General features: G+C 39.7%; 1 protein-coding gene across 1 annotated transcript; it reads right to left on the bottom strand.

Annotated features, from left to right (window-relative positions):
* Positions 1-1,666: 1,666 nt before the first annotated feature.
* LOC311080536 (tripartite motif-containing protein 16-like) lies at positions 1,667-12,487 on the bottom strand. Its single transcript, XM_084110530.1, has 6 exons — positions 11,906-12,487; positions 4,233-4,328; positions 3,913-4,146; positions 2,908-3,067; positions 2,707-2,754; positions 1,667-2,472 (listed from the first exon to the last, which is right to left on the bottom strand). Exons 1-6 carry the CDS (start codon positions 12,482-12,484, stop codon positions 1,952-1,954), a joined length of 1,638 nt encoding a protein of 545 aa, XP_083966656.1. The 5' UTR covers positions 12,485-12,487; the 3' UTR covers positions 1,667-1,951.
* Positions 12,488-20,210: the final 7,723 nt, after the last annotated feature.

The raw sequence follows: 20,210 nt of genomic DNA, 5'->3' as shown, positions 1-20,210 counted from the left end.
TCTGTGGTTGTTGTTTAGTACAGAACAACTGAAAAGAATGCAGTATGTAATGTTGATATTGTAAGGTTGTTAAATTAAACAAGGACATGGACATTGTAAAAGATATGTTGAAATTTTAAGTTTGTGGAATATTTTGTGAAATTGAGTGACCCGTTTCCTTTTTTTGTTCACAATTTAATGTTTGCTGTGGTGAATTTTCCAAATGAAGAGTACAATTTCGCTGTCCTCTCAAAAACCTGGTGCACCAAGGAAAGATGTTATTGGCCTCCATTGTTCATGCACAGTATCATTGTAATTTTCCTCAAGAGCCTGTCCCCATCCCTCTTCATCGCTCTCTGCTGGGGGTAAGTGACCATTGTTTAATGTATTGAATATATTAAAGTATAGCTATCACGACATTTTGCTTAAGAATGTCTGTCTATTATCTATCATTAAAGTGAAGCACTGCACTGTGGCAGTGAGTGTTTACAATGTTTATAATCATGTCTGAAAGAATGCTAAAATACTGTGTGAACTGTGATGACAAATAACTGCCACTTCACTGAAAACACCAATGATAATGTTGTAATAAATGGCTATAAGTTGCTTAGGGATTTGTTACATGTAGACAACATTTCATCTGGAAGTCTAGAACATCCAAGTATAACTTTATTTTCTAAAGGAAAAAAAAAACACTCTTCACAGTAAAAAAAGAAAGAAAAAAAACATTTTGGCTGCCGTTTTCCTTCATTCTGATCAATGTAAAAATGGGACATTTAATGAGCTAGATTGAAACTTCAAGTTCTCCTGTTTAAATTATATATGGCACTTGATGATGACTGTTGGAATGTATGGAAGCTTGTTTCCGCCACAAAAAAAAAAAAAAAAAGATAATTGCGACTTTTTATCTCACAATTGCGAGTTTACATCTCGCAATTCTGACTTTATTTCTCAGAATTGCGAGATATAAAGTCAGAATTGCGTGAAATAAAGTCAGAATTCTGAGATATAAAGTCAGAATTGCGTGAAATAAAGTCAGAATTCTGACTTTTTTTCTCACAATTGCGACTTTATATCACGCAATTCTGACTTTATATCTCAGAATTCTGACTTTATATGGACAAATACAACAGATCAGAGACAGAAATCATATTCTGTTTTTCAGGTGCAGAAGGTTTCTTTAACATGTAGTAAGAAACACTGGCAGAGGTCATAATCCAGTGGGATTGGCTCATCTTTCAGGAAGGTCAAAGGTCATAGTATAGATCACATGGGTCAGGTTACAGTTTTCCTTCTTTCAAACTTAATATATTTCTAAGTTATCTAGATTTACCTGATGATGATTCGACTCAATCCTTGTTGTTGTTTTTATCTTATCTCAGTTTCTCAGTTTGAGTCTCAGGTCTGTAAATTCAGTTCTGTTCAGGAGGAGTTTATTTAATGTAAACTGGATTAGAATAATTATGATCATACTTTCACTGATCAAAGGATTACAGTATGATCAGATGATCTGGGTTTATATATTTTACATTTAATAAGAACTGGACATTTATCAATTTTACACAATTTATTTTATGGAATAACATTTTTAATGAATCCTGTGTGTGATCATTTCAATTAAAAGGTAATTTTGATAGTCGTATAAAAATGATTTATGTAACACTACAATAAGAACTGAATGACTCTGTAATAAATAAGTAAAATATTTATTTATTTGTAATATATAAAATAAAGTTTGAGAAAATACACAGTGTCAATCATTGTGACTCACAAACACACACTGATCTGACTGTCTAAATGAGGATTCATTACACACATTTATTCTGACATGTTATTTCACTGACAGAAGATCAGCTGTAGAATGAATGTAATGAAGAGAAAATAAGAGACTCTATAACATCTCACTGTTACTGATTTATCATGCAGCTCAAAGCATTATGGGTAGAATCTCTCTACAGTCTGTTCTGATTCATCAACACAGTTTCACTGATGATTTATAACCAACACAAAACCCAGGATAGAGCGGTTGAGTGAATGTGGTCTGGACTGTGTGGATGAGGCTCATTGTGTCAGAGACGCTGTAGAAGGACAGAGTTCCTGCACTGTGATCCACATACACTCCTATTCTCCTGCTGATGGGCTTTACAGGGAGTTCAGTCTCTATCTTATTTTGTGTGAATGAGTAACTGGAGGAAGAGCAGTACAAACTCCAGGACTGATCATTATATCCAAACACATTCTCATTACCCCGTCCCTTCTTGCTGATGCTCTTATATGACACTGATATTTCCACATATTGTCCACTCCACTCAATCTCCCAGTAACAGCGTCCACACACACTCTCTCTACACAACACCTGACGATAACTATCAAATCTCTCTGGATGATCAGGATACGACTGATCTGTGTCAGTGCTAGTAATAACTCTGTTCCTCTCAGACAAACGGAGGCGTTTATTCACTGTGTTCAGATCCAGAGTGAGCTGATGGGAATCTGATGGAGAGAAAACACATCAGAATCAGGAATTATGAATCTGTCTGATCTTTTATTATAGCTGAACTCTTCAATATATCATCAGTGTCTCTGTACAGTTTACCAGATATCCTGTGCAAATCATCATTTACATGATCAACTCTAAAACTATTCTATCATGTTTTCTTTCACCTTCTACAGGAAGAACATGAAGACACTCAGTGAGTTTCTCTGCTTGTTTTCTTAGTGACTTACATTGTAGGAAGTCGTTCCTGGTTCTGGGAACAATGTTGGTGAAAGTGACTGTGGAAATCAACAGACATGAAGAGTGTGATTATCATGTCGAGAGAAAATGATCCCTGCATCCGTTCCTAAGACATTTCTAATATGATCTTCTACATGATATGAGATGATGGAGGACGATTTCTGAGAGCTGATGAATCTCCAGGACTTTACCTCTGTCAGAGATCTTCTTCAGCTCCTCTTGGCAGAAATCCTCCAGTTTGTCTCTCAGCTGACGGACAGATTCTCTCACGCCATCAAAAGAGGAGAGATAACTGAAGGGATTGTCATTTACGTCTGTAGATTCAGGAGGAGCTGAGAGAGACTGGAAACTCTACAGAAAACAGAAATCAAAGCTCATCACCTCCACACTTCATCAATAACCTGCACTACTGTCAGATTTCAGCGGCTCTTGTTGATCTTTAGTAGTGAAACTGGTGCCATAAAGTTCATGGATTTCATTTTTCTTCATATTTAATATATGACATTAGATCAACAGATTATAATATGTCTCACACTATGTGAACTGTCTTGTAAATCTTTTGGTTGAGTAGGATTTGAAGGTTGAGTAGATTTGCTCAGGAAAAGCAGTTCAAAGGCTACGAGTAGATTAGTGGTCAGGTTTTGTGGTTTCAAAACGCTGCATTGCTATATTTACGTATTTTTTACTTTATCTCCATCCACTACAACAAAACCAGGAAGTACTGAATTAAAGAAGAGTGTGGTACTCTTGATTCAACAGTTTACAGGTTAAATTGTTTTTAAATTTAGGGGTGGTTTTAAAATCCTAATTGCAACCAAAATTCAGCATTGTGAAAAGTTGTTAAAAAAAAAACAAGTTGTAAAAAAACAAAACAAAAAAAGTGTGTTGGATGGTACCATCAAGTTTCACACTGTTGTAAAAAATAAATAAAAAAAAAAAAAGTTTAAATAATAGTGAAGTTTTGAACTATTGTTGTCTGGAAGCTCAAAACATCTTCCAGAAAAAAGAGATTTCCAGAGCTGAACTGCATTTATAAGTGCGTCTCTTTCAAAAGAAGAAGATCAGATGAGAGTCTGACTGATGATGATATAATAACCGAACACACAGATCAACACTTCAGTCACCGGCCATTCTGCTCTCATGAAATGTTTCATGCTCAAGTCCACTATGACCCTGTTCTTCTAGATCTCTGTTACCTGCAGGAAATGGATGTGATCCTGTGTGTGTGAAAGCTGCTCCAGCTCAGCGTCTCTCCTCCTCAGATCATTGATCTCCTGCTCCAGTCGCTCCAGTCGTCCTTCAGCTCGACTCACTGCAGTCTTTTCCTGATCTCTGATCCGCTGTGTCGCCTCAGAGCGGCTTCTCTCAATGGAGCGGATGAGCTCAGTGAAGATCCTCTCACTGTCCTCCACTGCTGTCTGTGCAGAGCGCTGTTAGGACACACATCACAATCACACAGTGGCTTCAGTGAGTCCTGACTGAGACGTCTCAAACTTCTCTTCTTCTCCAGACTCACCTTATGAGACGCCACAGCCTCTCTCAGCTGCTGAAGATCTTTCTCTCTCTGCTGGATCCTCTGCTGGAACGACCTCTGCGTCTCCTTCAGCTGGTGCTAAAGGACAAACCAATGACAGTGACAGTAATACTACCACAAAATCATAATGTGAACAGCTGATATGAAGCAAATATTGATGATGAGATCTAGTATGGAAATGTTCAAAGGCTCAAACTAGGGATGCACCGATAGCACTTTTTCCAGAACGAGTCCGATACCGATACTTTCATTTTTTGTTATTGCCGATACCAAGTACAGATAGCTGTATATTCATTGCATTTGTAATTTTTAAAAATATTGTGTAGAGAAACCAAAAGAACATGAATCAAATTAGTGGCCTAAATTTATTTAGCAAATATTTCAATCACTTATTTTCACTCCTAATTATGCCTGTTAAAATGTAAAAACCAACTATATTTCACAAGGATACTCGCTGATATGGGCATTTTGACACAATTCTGTGTGAATTTGTCCGTTCTAGGACAAGAAGACATAAAAAAAAGAACTCAATTCATTAGGCTATTCATGCTCTCTGTCTGGTAGCGCGCTCAGAAAACTAATTGAAAACATCATGTGATTACTGTACCGCCTTTCTGTAATACGCATGTTTCGCTGTTTCGAATGCGCATGCGTCGCGTCTGAACGCGTTGTTGTCTTTGGAGCTCCATCGATTGATTTATAATTCTTGATTTCTCTTTAAACTCACTTACAACGAACATTTTCTATTTTTCCTCACCTCATAGTTACAACGCGGACTGTTGAGCAGACGTGTCTCAAGCCTAGTGATCCAACGCTGGATACTCTTATAGGTTACGTCCGTGGATCACGGCTGAACGCGTCTTCTCCGCACTCATTTATAAACAAACATTTTTTTTTCGCCTATCGTGCGTCTACTCCACACCCGTACCACTAAAAAGACGGATTATATCCAAGACTTAAGCCATAAATTAGTATTAATATTGATAGCATCACTGGTAGCGTCGTTGCTAACTTAACTTACTGTTCATCTGTTAAAATGGCGAATATATCAGATGTAAGTAGTCTACCTTTTGGTGCAGGTGAGGATACATTTGAGCTACACGCGTTGCAGTCTGAGCTGGAAGCTGTTGAGAAACAGATCCACGACCTTTTAGTGAGAAAAGCCGAGCTGATAGACCGGCGGTTAGCTCTTGAAACATCACGCGCCGATGCAATTGCACACAAATCAATGATCAACGTTACTAACCCGCTGACTCCGACCTCGTCTACTCCGTGCGTTACTCAGCATCGGTCACGAGCGTCGAGGCCGCGATCAGCTATGGTCTCGTTTACGCCGGCTCCAACATACCACCACGAAGCCTGGATATTTCCGCAGCGGAAGACGCGAGTCAGGTCTAGACCAAGAAAACTCTCTCCGACCCTCCCGGTTTTCGAGATATCCACACAAAACCGCTTCTCCCCTCTTAGCGAAACAGAACGCGATGCTGTGATCATCGGTGATTCCATCGTTCGACACGTACAAGCTACGTTAAATAAAAGTAAGGTGCATAGTCACTGCTTTCCTGGTGCTCGTGTTTCTGAAATCGCTGCTCACGTTCCCGAGATTCTGAACGAGTGCGTCGGAACTGTGGTCCTGCACGCGGGAGGGGCCGACATCAGGCTGCGACAGACAGAGGTTCTGAAGAAAGACTTCAGGAATCTGATCGATACGGTACGCAGCACATCGCCTGATATAACGATCATTGTGTCAGGACCGCTTCCCACGTACCGACTAGGTCATGAAAAGTTTAGTAGATTATTCGCGCTAAATGAATGGTTAATATCATGGTGCAATGAGCAGAAACTGCTCTTTGTAAATAATTGGAATCTGTTTTGGGAGCGTCCTAGGCTTTACCGTGCTGATGGCTTACACCCAAGCAGATTCGGATCGGATCTTCTGTCAGATAACATCTCCAAAATGTTAAATACCTTTTGACTAGTAACCAAAAGTTCAAATCATAGTCTCTGCTGCACCAAATTAACTGATATAAATAGTGTAGAATATTGCATAGAAACTGTGTCTATTCCTCGTTTAGTGAGATCAAATAATAAATCTACTGCAGGATCTAGAAAAAATCTAATTGTTATTAAACCAGAAAATGTTGCTATTAGTAACCAAAAACAATTTCTAAAGCTAGGTCTTCTAAACATTAGATCACTCACACCTAAGGCAGTTATTGTAAATGAAATAGTCACGGATAATAGCTTCTATGTACTTTGCCTTACTGAAACTTGGCTTAAACCTAATGATTATTTCGGTCTAAATGAGTCTACTCCATTAGGATACTCCTATAAGCACGAACCCCGTCTGATTGGTCGTGGCGGCGGTGTTGCAGCGGTCTATAGAGATATTCTCAATGTTACTCAGAAAACGGGTTATAAGTTTATTTCGTTTGAAATACTTGTACTAAATGTTACGCTCTTAGATGTTAGAAAAAAATCCATATTATCTCTAGCCTTGGCTACCGTATATAGACCGCCTGGGCCTTACGCTGATTTCCTAAAAGAGTTTGCAGATTTTCTCTCAGATCTATTGGTCAATGTAGATAAAGCATTAATTGTTGGAGATTTTAACATACACGTAGATAATCCAAATGATGCGTTAGGGGCTGCGTTTATAGATTTATTAAATTCCTTTGGGGTTAAACAAAACGTCACCGGACCAACTCATCGTCTTAATCATACACTCGATTTAATTATATCATATGGAACCGATCCAACCGATATAGATATCATTGACCATTACTTGGTAACTTGCATATTACGTACTGCTGTAATATGTCATGCAGCGCCGCGTTTTCGACCAGGCAGAACAATCCTTCCATCCACCATAGATAATTTCTCGAGTTGCTTGTCTGATCTGTCTCAGCTGCTGCCTGAACCCAAACAAACAGATGAACTAGAAGAACTAACTAGCACTATGAGCACCATTCTCTCTAGAACATTGGATGTTGTTGCACCCGTTAGATTAAAAAAGGTTACAGAGAAAATTAAAGCACCATGGTACAATAATACTACGCATGTTCTAAAGAGAGAAACCCGTAATTTAGAGCGTAAATGGAAACAAACTAATTTAGAGGTCTTTAGAATCGCGTGGAAAGACAGTATGTCACGTTATAAAAAGGCCCTAAAAGCGGCCAGGGCTGAGCATCTCCGCAAACTAATAGAAAACAACCAAAACAATCCTAGGTTTTTATTTAACACCGTGGCTAGACTAACAAATAAACAGACGTCACCCGAACAAAATATCCCGTTACAGTTTAGTAGTAATGATTTCATGAACTTCTTCACTGAGAAAATAGAAAACATCAGAACCACAATTGTAAACGTTCAATCCTCAATCGCGCCTTATAATTCAGCCTCAATTTTCCCCCCGCAAGAACAATTACAGTGCTTTACAACTATAGAACAAAAAGAGTTAAATAAACTTATCACTTCATCTAAAACAACAACATGTTTATTAGATCCTATACCAACTAAACTACTGAAGGAAGTGTTACCTGTAGTGGAAGAGCCTCTCCTCAATATTATTAACTCGTCTTTATCTTTAGGTCATGTTCCAAGAACATTTAAACTGGCAGTTATAAAACCTCTCATTAAGAAACCACAATTAGATCATAATAATCTAGCAAATTATAGACCCATTTCAAATCTACCTTTTATGTCTAAAATACTAGAAAAAGTTGTGTCCACTCAACTGGGCTCTTTCTTGCAAGAAAATGATATCTATGAAAAGTTTCAGTCTGGATTCAGGCCGCATCATAGCACTGAAACTGCGCTCGTTAAAATCACAAATGATTTACTCTTAGCTTCTGACCAAGGCTGTATCTCAATACTAGTTTTACTTGATCTAAGTGCTGCGTTCGATACTATAGATCATACAATACTCTTAGATCGACTACAAAATTATACTGGTGTTCAAGGACAAGCATTAAGCTGGTTTAGATCATACTTATCTGACCGCTACCATTTTGTCTATTTAAATGGAGAAAAATTGATCATAACTCCAGTAAACTATGGAGTGCCGCAGGGATCTGTGTTAGGCCCTCTGTTATTCTCAATATATATGATGCCACTTGGAAATATTATAAGGAAACATGGAATTAGTTTCCATTGTTATGCTGATGACACTCAAATATATATTTCATCACGGCCGGATGAAAACGCTAATTTATCCAAATTGACAGAGTGTGTTAAAGATATAAAAGATTGGATGACGCGTAATTTTCTTTTATTAAATCCAGACAAGACAGAGGTAATACTTATCGGTTCAAAAAACCGCCCACAGAACCTCTCACAATACAACTTTGACATCGTAGGATGTCCTGTTACTTTATCCTCTACAGTAAAAGACCTGGGTGTTATACTCGATTGTAACCTGTCTTTTGAAAATCATATTTCGTATGTTACAAAAACTGCCTTTTTCCACCTTAGAAACATTGCTAAGCTACGTAATATGCTATCAGTTTCTGATGCAGAAAAGTTAGTTCATGCATTCATGACCTCGAGACTAGATTACTGTAATGCTTTATTAGCCGGTTGTCCTGCATCCTCAATAAACAAGCTACAGTTAGTCCAAAATGCAGCCGCTAGAGTTCTTACTAGATCAAGAAAATATGATCATATAACACCGATTTTATCATCACTACATTGGCTACCTATAAAGTTCCGTATTAATTATAAGGTATTGCTACTGACTTATAAAGCCCTAAACGGCTTAGCTCCAGTCTATTTAACGGATCTTCTATCACCCTATAATCCATCGCGCTCTTTAAGATCAATAAATTCGAGGCTTTTGGTCATACCTAGGATATCCAGATCAACCAAAGGAGGGAGAGCATTTTCACATTTGGCTCCAAAACTCTGGAATAGCCTTCCTGATACTGTTCGTTGCTCGGACTCACTCTCCCAGTTTAAAACTAGATTAAAGACGCATCTTTTCAGCCAGGCATTCATATAATATTGTTAATCTCACAGTTTCAAACTACAATCCGGCCTCTAGTTCATAAATGCCAGAGGAGAACTGGCCCCCGACTGAGCCTGGGTTCTCCCAAGGTTTTTTTTTCTCCATTAGGTCACCTGATGGAGTTTTAGGACACCATTAGGTCACTTGATGGAGTTTTTCGGTTCCTTGCCACTGTTGCCTTTGGCTTGCTCAGTTGGGGATATTTTGGGGATATTTAATTTTATTCTATCAATCAATAAATTCCACTAGAAACAAACTTTGTTGTATTATTTTATTTTAATACTGTGAAGCTGCTTTGATACAATCTGTATTGTAAAAAGCGCTATACAAATATACTTGATTTGATTTGGGAATATAATTCCCTATATTGTAGCGTCCGCAGACGCAAAACATGACCTCACAGAGAGAGTCTAGAGACAAAAGGGGAATCCCTCCGTCCTTATATGGCCGCGTCCGCAGACGCGAATATGACATCACATAGACAGGGTGGGGAACCTGAACTAATGTGGGAAATGTGGGTCTTACACAATTCTGCCCATAAAACAGTCGGTAGCGCGCTGCGCATGCGCTTTCAGTGTTCTAGTTAGACAGCTGATTCGACTACACCGATAGTAGCTTAGCCTGCAAGGCGGGAACCTCTAGGTTGTAAAACCTAATAAATGTAGACGGCGAGGCCCAGCCTGCCGCCATACATATGTCCTGTAAGGAAATCCCGCTAGACCAAGCCCACGAAGAGGCGACGCCTCTCGTGGAGTGCGCTCTAACGCCCAACGGGCACTGGAGGCCCTTGACAGTGTAAGCCAGCGCTATGGCGTCAACTATCCATCTGGATAGGCTCTGTTTCGAAACAGCCATTCCCTTGGAACGTCCACTGAACGAGACAAAGAGCTGCTCAGTCTGTCTGAAGACAGCAGAGCGGGACACGTAAGCTCTTAAAGCCCTAATGGGGCAAAGAACACTTGTGTCCCCTTCCTCACTTGATCCCGGCAGGGCAGACAGGGAGATAACCTGAGCCCGAAATGGCGTGTTGAGGGATTTTGGCACATAACCATGCCTAGGTTTGAGTATGACCTTAGAGTCATTAGGTCCAAACTCTAAGCACGCTGGGCTCACGGAGAGCGCGTGCAGGTCGCCTATGCGCTTCACCGAAGCGAGAGCCATCAAAAACACTGTTTTAAAAGACAAATGTTTGAGGCTTATAGATTGGATAGGCTCGAAAGGGGCACCTTTCATGGCCGCCAAAACTGTAGAAAGGTCCCACATAGGGACTGAAGGAGGTCTGGGAGGATTCAGCCTCCTAGCTCCCCTGAGGAAGCGGATGACTAAATCGTTCCTTCCTAGTGACTGACCTAGCGTTGTTCCAGAGAACGCTGCAATAGCCGCCACATAAACTTTGAGCGTGGAAGGGGATCTGCCCTTATCCAACAGCTCCTGTAGGAAGGAGAGAACCTCCGTCACCTCACAATCGAGGGGTGATAGGCCCCGAGCTGTACACCAGCCGGAGAAAACCGACCACTTCGAGGCATAAAGCCGCCTAGTCGACGATGCTCTAGCCTGAGTGATGGTATTCATCAGTCCCTCTGCGAGATCAACGGATATCCGTTGAGCGCCCACACATGAAGGGACCACAACTCCGGGTGTGGGTGCCAAATCGAGCCCCTGGCCTGCGAGAGGAGATCTTTCCTCAATGGCACTGGCCATGGAGCGATGTCTGCTAACTGCATCAGGACTGGAAACCATGCTTGGTTCTTCCAGAACGGTGCTACAAGCAGTACTGAGCATTTTGTTTCCCTGACCCGCTCTAACACCTGAGGCAGGAGGGAGACAGGGGGAAAAGCGTATAGCGGGCAGCGCGGCCACATCCGGGACAGCGCGCTGTCGTTCTTGGAAAAGAACACGGGGCAATGAGCGTTTTCGCGGGACGCGAAGAGGTCCACCTCCGCTCTGCCGAATCTCTCCCACAACAGCCGGACTGTTTGTGGGTGTAGAGACCATTCGCCCAGGGTAATGTTGTTCCTGGACAGTCTGTCTGGGCCCAAATTCTGGAGACCACTCGAGGCCGAGGCTCGCCGCGGCCAACGCGAGTACTCGCATGAGCTCCTTCTCGATGCTAGCTCTTGCCGAAGGCCTACGGGCAGGAGGCGCGAGATCCTCGGAGCTCGCCCAGTCCTCGCTGCCTGAAGCTAGCAGAGAGCAGGAATCTTTCTCCCCCGACGCGGCTTCGGAAACAACTTCCTCGTCCCGCTGAAGTGCTTGCCTCAGACGACGCGTGCTTCCTCGTGATCGAGCTTCGCTGAAGAGATGAAAATCAAGTGAATCAGCCTTTTCGAGCTCATTTTATAGAGGTTAGCCACACCCGTCTCGGCGGGAAGTGGCAAGGAGGGCCTGACGTCACTTCAGGCCTCGCTCGATAGGCTTATGCAGTTGCCGCAGAACAGCCAATGAGCGAGCAAGCTGTCTCGCCATAGCTGTGTACTGCTGCAACGCGCTTTACATATATGGAAAATTAAGGATAATTTTTTGCTTCAGTATTTCGTGAAAAAAGAGTTTTTCCCGTAGCGTTTTTACAAAAACGCAGTACAAGAGGACTCTCGTAAGAGAACTACATAAGTGTGTCTACATTATTTCATCAATGGTTGTAAGTTCATACCTGTTTCTCTGTCCTCTGTGCTGCTGCTGATACAGTGTCGTGGTTTTTATGTTCATCCATCACACACAGCACACATATACACTTCTGATCAGTGCGGCAGAAAACCTCGAGGAGCTTGTCGTGTTTCTGGCAGATCATCTCCTGCAGTCGTCCAGTGGCATCAGTCAGATTGTGTCTCTTTCCTTTAAACCAACTTTCATGTTGTTCAAGGTGATTCTGACAGTAAGAGTTCAGACACACCAGACAGGACTTGACGGCTTTGTGTTTTCTTCCAGTACAGACGTCACACTGCACATCTCCAGCTCCAGCGTAACAGTCAGCAGCAAGTTTAGTCTTCTTCAGTTTCTTCACCATTTCAGCCAGAATGGTGTTTTTAGCTAAAGCAGGTCTTGGCCTGAAGGTCTGTCTGCACTGAGGACAGCTGTAGACTCTCTTCTCATCCTCCTGATCCCAGCAGTCTGTAATACAGATCTTACAGTAACTGTGTCCACAGGGAATGGCCACAGGATCCTTCAGGAGATCCAGACACACTGGACACATGAACTCATTCTGATCCACTGAAATTCTGGCTTCTGCCATTTTACTGCATGAACACAGGCACAAACACACAACAGCTCAACTACACTTCAGTTTCACTTTTCCTGAACTCATGTGATTCCTGTTTCCTGGTTCTGCGTTTGAGTGATGTGTGCAAAAGATAATAAAACGTCCGCTAGATGTCAGTCTCAAACAGACTATACATAATAGAGAAGTAGACAACTCAATTAAAGCGCCCTGAATCTTTTCAGATGTGCTGGAAATTGTCATTGTTGACACCGTAATCGCAATAAAAAATGCAATAAAACTGGGAAATTCGGGACAAAGAGCTGGCAGACAATTTTGCACTGAACCCTTTGAGAGAAACAGTGAATGTGTGATGAACTCTGGTATCAATTTATCAAGAGTCTGTCAGAAACCAAACAGGGTTATGATAATGTAAATGACTGTAAAACTCTCTTTAATTTAGAGGGTTATGGAGATGGAAGCCAGGCGAACTCCACATACTTTTATCTTGCATGTCTTATTATGAAGCCGATGCATCAAGTTATCCATGGACACAGGATTTTGTTGAAGCTGTGGCCTGAAATAAAGAGAGTCCCCACTGCATGTTTGGTCCGTGTGCTGAATGCAGGAGTGGCAAGCTCTTGGAAATGCATGTCTTTAGTAACATCCCAGAGGAAGACAAACAAATTAACCCTCAGACGGTCTTCGTTTCGGAGTCACATCCTGGGCCTTCCCGGTCAGAAGTGACTGGAGGCCTAAAAATGAAACTTCCTCCATCCCAGTAAAACCAATGCAATTTATTTTTGTTCTATAATATTTATTCTTTTTAATTTAGTATTTTGAGATCATTTTATTGAATTTATTAATATTTATGCAATATTTATGGTCTATTTTTGCCATTGAAAATAATTCAAAAATTTATATAAATATATGTATTTTAAAAAAAAAAAAATTATACAGTATTTTAGTTTAATATAGAGTCTAGGCCTTCAAAAAAAAAATGTTTGAAGCAGATTAGCACCATCTGGTGAGAGTATGGAGAGAAAGCGTAGAAGCATGGTGTAACCACTAGATGGCATCTACAGTTCTCTATGGAGAGGCATGTGAATTCCCCAGCTGTTTATGGACACATTTACTTTTTTTTTTGTACAGAATTTGTAACAAAAAATGCAATTCATTCAATTATAACACTTTTTGTAAAATAATATTAAGTTTTTTTATTTTTTTTATTTTTCTTTTTTATTTTTTTTTCAATTTCCCATTCATTTTCTATGGGGGTCATTTTTGACCGAAGACCACAAGTGTGACTATTTTTTTTTACGACCACTTAGCATGCTCGAATCATGACCTCAATTTTTTTGTGCGTGCACATACCTAATGCCATACAAGTCACCAAGTTTCGGAACATTCCAATGAAGCTGTGATTTTTAAAAATTAAAAACAGATTTTTTGTAATCAAAATTTATTGGTGTTTATGTGTATAAAAGTGTGTGTGTGTGTGTGTGTGTGTGTGGGTGGGTGTGTCTTTTTTGTACTCTTGATGTTGTAGAGTGTCACCCCTTTACAGCGGTGTACTTTTTTTTAGGATTGAGGCCGATTTGTAGATTGTATAGGGGTGGAAGATATTGACCAAAATGAATATCTCGATATTTTTTTCCAATATCTCGATATCGATATTCAGAAGATATTTTTGCCATCCTTCAAAGAAACTTGTGCAAACTGGCAAAGAAGGTCCAGTTGGTATTTTGACTTGCTGCATTTGACCTATTATTGTAGGCTATAGGAAAAAAAACAATAAAGGAGCTAACTAAACAGAATCTGAGGTAGCCCCTACTTTTTCCACTTACAAAAAAATAAATAAAAAAACGTAACTAGGCACCTCTTGCAACAGTGATTATTAAATCAAACAACAATATTGTTGATGATAAATTCAAAGTAAAAAAAATTATTTTCAAAACGCTATAAATCCATCCATTTTTCCCCAAAACGCTATAAATCCATCATTTTTCCCAAAAATTGATGGTTTGTCTTTTTAAAAAAGTCTTTTGTCTTTTATTTTTCGTGTTTGCATTTATGAGGAAAAAAACACGTGACACGTGACAGTTCTCCATTATGGACGCGATGGCTCTGAAAGCGGCAGTAAAATACTTTCAAACTTTCACAGAGACCTCAAAACAGAAAGCACAAAGCCTTTCTTTAAAACGAATTTCGTTTTGTATTAATTGTATCTTAATTTTAATAATTTTTTCATTAACCAATTTCCTGGATTTCATACATAAATATATATATAGGCTAGCAATCACAACATAAGGTGCTTGAACTGGAGATTATATCATCATGAACCGAACCGTAGCCTGGCCTCACAGGCCTAAAAAATGTGAAATATATTTACAGAAAGCTGGTTCTAAACAAAACCATCCAAAACAAAATAAAACTATAATAAATGTGCATTTCTCCGGTGCGTTCACTAGCCTACTGCGAAGATCGCGAGTCTATCGTCGACTTCATCTTTGCAGCCGACACAGAAATTAATAAACAATTAAAATATCTTATTGCAATATTTTACATATTCATAATCATTACTTTTGCTGGTTCTTTGAGGCAGCTTTTTAGGTTTATGGCGTTTTGGAAAAGAGCTCTTCACGTACAAACACCGTTTCAACAAGGCACAGCGGCCCTTCAGCACATAAGAACAAAAAGAGAAAAAGCACGGACTTACTAATTACGAAACTTTGATGTGGTTGAACTGGTGAAACAGTCACAAATTCCTCTGCAACTCAAACCTTCTCAGTACGAGTTATGAAGGAAGAGAACAGCATTACAGTGTTCAGCGCGTCCTCCTCTGATTGCTGATTCTTAAATCATTTTACAAATCGGTTTTGCGCATGTGCTTCTGCGCGCACTATTTCGAATTTACTTATGAATGTGCGTTTTTGACGACACGGGACCATGGGCTGGGCCACTCGGAGGTTGCTTCCGGGAATAGTACTGCCCTACAGTATTAAAAATCGCTACATATAATTGTTTAGAATGTTATAGTGTGCGTTATTTGTTTTCTCTTTAACTTCTTTCAGCTCTTTTCATGTTTGGGGGGTCGGATTGTACAAATTATGAAATATTCGATATCCCAATTTTGCATATCGTCCAGACAACAATTTGGATATTATCGTCTAAACGATATATCGCCCACCTCTAAGATTGTACACACAAAAATTCGGAGAATCTGAGGGTTAAGGTGACCTGGTACACATGGGAAGCAACAGGAGGACTGCCGAATAAGGTCCAGAAGAGTGGCACACCAGGAGATGTACTTGATTTTCTAAAGACAGCTGCTACAATATTTCTGAATCACCATTTTGTGAAGAGAAAACAAAGTACATTTTTCCAGGCCAAAGAATAGCAAACAAAAACAGACAAGGAAACTGTGGAGCTGCTGGTAGACTTTGCCAAAAACTACACGGCTGCTTGCCAAGATCAGATCCGGTCAGAAACAGATGACAGTGTTTCCCTCTGTTCTGTGGTCTGATGGAGAACCATAGTGAGTGACAGCTTGAAACATGACAAGAGGTCTGTGGCAACGTTCCTCACCAGGATTAAGACATTCAAGAGAAACATCCTGCAATGAGAGCGATGCACATATTTAGATCCCTGATGTCCTCAACAGATCCTTGTTTCGGACTATGCTTCATTTGTAGACTCTCCAAGGAAGAGTTGCCCAAACCCTACAATCATACTGATTACATCCACTGAAATCACAGATCTTCTAGAGCATCATAAGCTGATGATAGATGGGCCATTACCACAGCACTCATTCAGTCCATCATATTGAGCCACTGCATTACAAAATCTAATCAGAGGCAGAACAGTCAGGTGTCCAATTATTTCGGCCCTTAACATGCTTAAACTCTTCAAACTTTGCACACACATCAGCCGGGCAGAAGTTGACATGAGGGGGTCGTGGGGGGGCTCTGCAGCTGACCCTTTTATATGGCCATTTTTAGGGCCTCTGTAGCTTTTTATCACTGCTTTTCACATTCACTAACCAATTTTCATACACTTATAGATCTCATCTTCGGGTACGCATCATGTAAGGCTCCACCTTAGTCCTCGAGCACTCTGGCACCGCCTCAGACGATATAAATGAGGTATGATAAAGAAAACAGCAATAACAATCAATAGCCTTATAAACGCGTATGAATGTCGTTGTTGATGCTGATCAATAGCTGAGTTTAGTGTGAATGAATGGATGAAGGTGTGACTCTTCCTGATGTCTATGATAATCACTGCTATAGTTGAGCTGATTGGATTAGAGCTGGTGAAAGTTCCTATAACTGCTTACATCCTTTACATGAAGAAACATGAATATGTGAAACATGAAGAAGCATTCAGAGTGAAACATGCTCATATGGCCAGTGATCATACAAACAGAAATACTCCTCATTTGGGTTCAGAAAAGGCTAGTTAAAGGAATTGCATCATCATACGGGGTTGTGCTGCAAACCATTCATTCACAAGGCGAGAGTGGTGGAAGGCAACATTGTCCCAAATGATGACATTCAGAGTCATGTCAGGCCTCAACAGCCCTCTCTCTTCTTCAGGTGGAACCAGTCTTTCATTCAGTGCATCAAGAAATGTGACGAGGCGTTCTGTAATGAATGGGCCAATAGTTGGTATGTGGCAAAGGACAGACTGTCTCTCCTGTTGTTCACTGTCTTTTTTGCTTTCAAGTTCGCTTTTCTCTAGAAGATGAATCTGAAACAAATGTACACCAAAGGTAAGTGCAGCTTTATTTGTAAAAAATAAAAATAAAAAAGTAAACAACTTCAAACCAATACAGCAGTATTTAGATCCAGGCCAAATGTAATGAAACCAAAATACCATTGAATAAACAGCCCACTAATACAGTCTGGGACACAGAGCTGTGAGAAACCCATCCAAACACAAACTTATGGAAGAACATTTAGGTTATAATAACATTTAATATTGTGCATAACCTTTTTTTCTCATTTACGTATTTTTTTTTTATAAACGTTTCTTCTGTAAACAGTTTGGGAAATTGGAGATTCTGGAGAATTGGAGAAATCTCTTGTATAACAATTTCGTCTGTTTCTGTGGATACAGTACAAATAAATATAAGCAACTTAAATTAACGCCACGGTATGTGACCAATCAAGTGTTGTTGTGTTCAACCAATTAGAGCTGCAGATGATACTCATTTCACTTGATGCTCCCGCACAAACTCACATGATTTTTTTTGTTTTGCAGCAGATGACGTTACGAAGACAACATGCCATTCCAATTCGCAATTTATTACTTATTTGATAAGTCATGAAAGGAGGAGAGTACATTAATCCTTCTAGCTAATATGGACCAGCTTAGTCAAGTTACGTCAAAATCCTGACCTTGATGGAGACAATAATTGGCTAGAAATAAAATGGCCTACACATAAAGAACCAGAGAAGACGGCGCCTGCTAAAGTCCTGCTGTTTGGAGGTCAGCCTGGTTTTCTAAATCTTGTATATACTTTCAACTATTTAATTGCATTATTGTGTTGCTTTATTAGTAGCAGGTGTAGACTAAACTACTTTACTCTTCTTGTTATATCAGATTCGTTCAAAGACCTGGTCACAAAGAAAAATGTATTCCTTTTGGGTAACATTGTATGGACCAAGGATAAAAGCAGGGATGTGTGCATGAAAACAGAAAAGGTTGAAACCAACAACGTGGCGGAGGCTAATAAAGCCAGGCTGGTGAGTCTTTATTTAATATTGGTCAACTATACATCATTAGAAAGGTCAAAGATTCAATTTGATCTTATAATTAACCATCTTACATCTTAGTCCATTCACTTAATATTACATATGAGCCTCTACGCATCCACTGAGGAAAAAACTCCTAAAACACTTGTCATCAGAGTCCTTTACTAAACTCTGGGACGTATTCACGAAACATCTTAAGGCTAAAAGTAGCTTCTAACTTGCCGATTGATGAAGGCAGAGTGGCTGTTCACACACTACAAAGTGGGGTTAGGGTTATTGTAATGTTTTTTTCCTCATTATTAATGAGATAGTCTGTATATAAGCATGTTCAGGATCATGTGCAACTGAAGGTTTTAAGAAAAAACTCTTACCTAAGAACTTTTAGAATTTTCTTTATCTATAATACTGGGCAATTAACCTACTCTTATGTCGGTGAATAATGATAAGCGTGTAGGGAAAATAGACTGGTCCAACTTGACTGAGGAAGATCTTAAAGTATACTGTGTTCAGTCTGACACGTTGTTGAGTAATATCAACTTACCAAAAACGCGGCTGCATGCTGTGATATTAACTAACTGTAAGAACCCGCAACATGGTAATGAGTTGTTTTCCTTGTATGAAAATATTGTGGAGTCCCTTCTGGCCTCAAGCAGGCCACCGTACAAGACCAAGATGTCCAAAGCCAAGCCAGGTTGGAATGAATGTGTTGAAGAGTTTCATGCGGCGCTAGAAGGGCTTTTAAAGTTTGGGCAAAGTCAGGCACACATGAACATGGTCACTTATTTGAATATAGGAAACAGGCAAATGCACATTTTAAATATGCCCTACATTTCATAAAGAGGAATGAAAAAACAATCAGGTCTGACTCACTTGCAAGGAAACTGCAAACAAATAATCCAAATGATGTCTGGAAAGATTGTAAAACTTCTTTGCAAACAAATATTGATGGTGTAATATTTTAGTTATGATGCTAAAAGATACTACGGCATCTGGTATGGATAAGATATTTACTGAACATTTAAAATTTGTAATTTGTTTCACTGGGTTTTTAGTTCATGGTATTTTACCCGAGTCTATTTTATGATGTTAGTGGCTAATATTAAACACAAAGCTGGCAAAATAAATAGCAATTCTATCCGAACAAGTTGGAACAGTTTGTCCTGACCATTTACAACCAGTTTGGTTTTAACCCTAAAGATGGCACAGATATGTGTATTTTTGCTTTAAATGAGATTCTATATTTATATAACAGCCATAATTCCACAATTTGTATGTGTTTTATTGATGCCTCTAAAGCCTTTGATCATGTAAATCATGAACAATTATTTTATAAGTTACACAACAGAGGAGTTCCCAAATTTCAGTATGCTCATCAGTCAATGCATGTAAAATGGGCTAACTCTGTGTCTGCTCCATTCAATGTATGCAATGGAGTTAGACAGGGAAGCATTTTGACCCCGTTTCTTTTTAATGTTTAAATGGTTGCTGCTAAACAGCTGTGGAACTGGTTATATGGCTTGTAACAATATCACCAACCACTTAAAGGGGCGGTATAATGCCCTTTTAACAAGATGTAAAATAAATATCTGATGTCCCCAGAGTGTGTATGTGAAGTTTTAGCTCAAAAGACCCCACAGATATTTTTACATAGCATGTTAAAATTGGCACTTTTTGAGGGTGAGCAAAAACACACCGTTTTGTGTCTGTTCCTTTAAATGCAAATGAGCTGCTGCTCCCAGCACAGAGGGCGGAGCTACAACAGCTGACATGCACTGGAAATTTCAAAAACGTTTAGCCTTTTATGTTCAAACCGGAGTCAGAGAGATGGAGAGACTCAAGAAGAAGTGACAACATGTAGACAACATTTCTGAATGGTTAGTTGATGAATTTATGTAGCTTATGTGTAGTTATCTTCTAGTCATTGATTAGCATATTCTGTCTTGATAATCTATAAATCCTGCTCCGGGGGCGGGGTTTATGTAAATTCTAGGGTTGGTGATGTC

The sequence above is a fragment of the Abramis brama genome, assembly GCF_963993115.1.
Source record: "Abramis brama genome assembly, chromosome: 4".
NCBI classification, from domain to species: domain Eukaryota; kingdom Metazoa; phylum Chordata; class Actinopteri; order Cypriniformes; family Leuciscidae; genus Abramis; species Abramis brama.
This window is presented reverse-complemented; position numbering and strand designations above follow the sequence as displayed.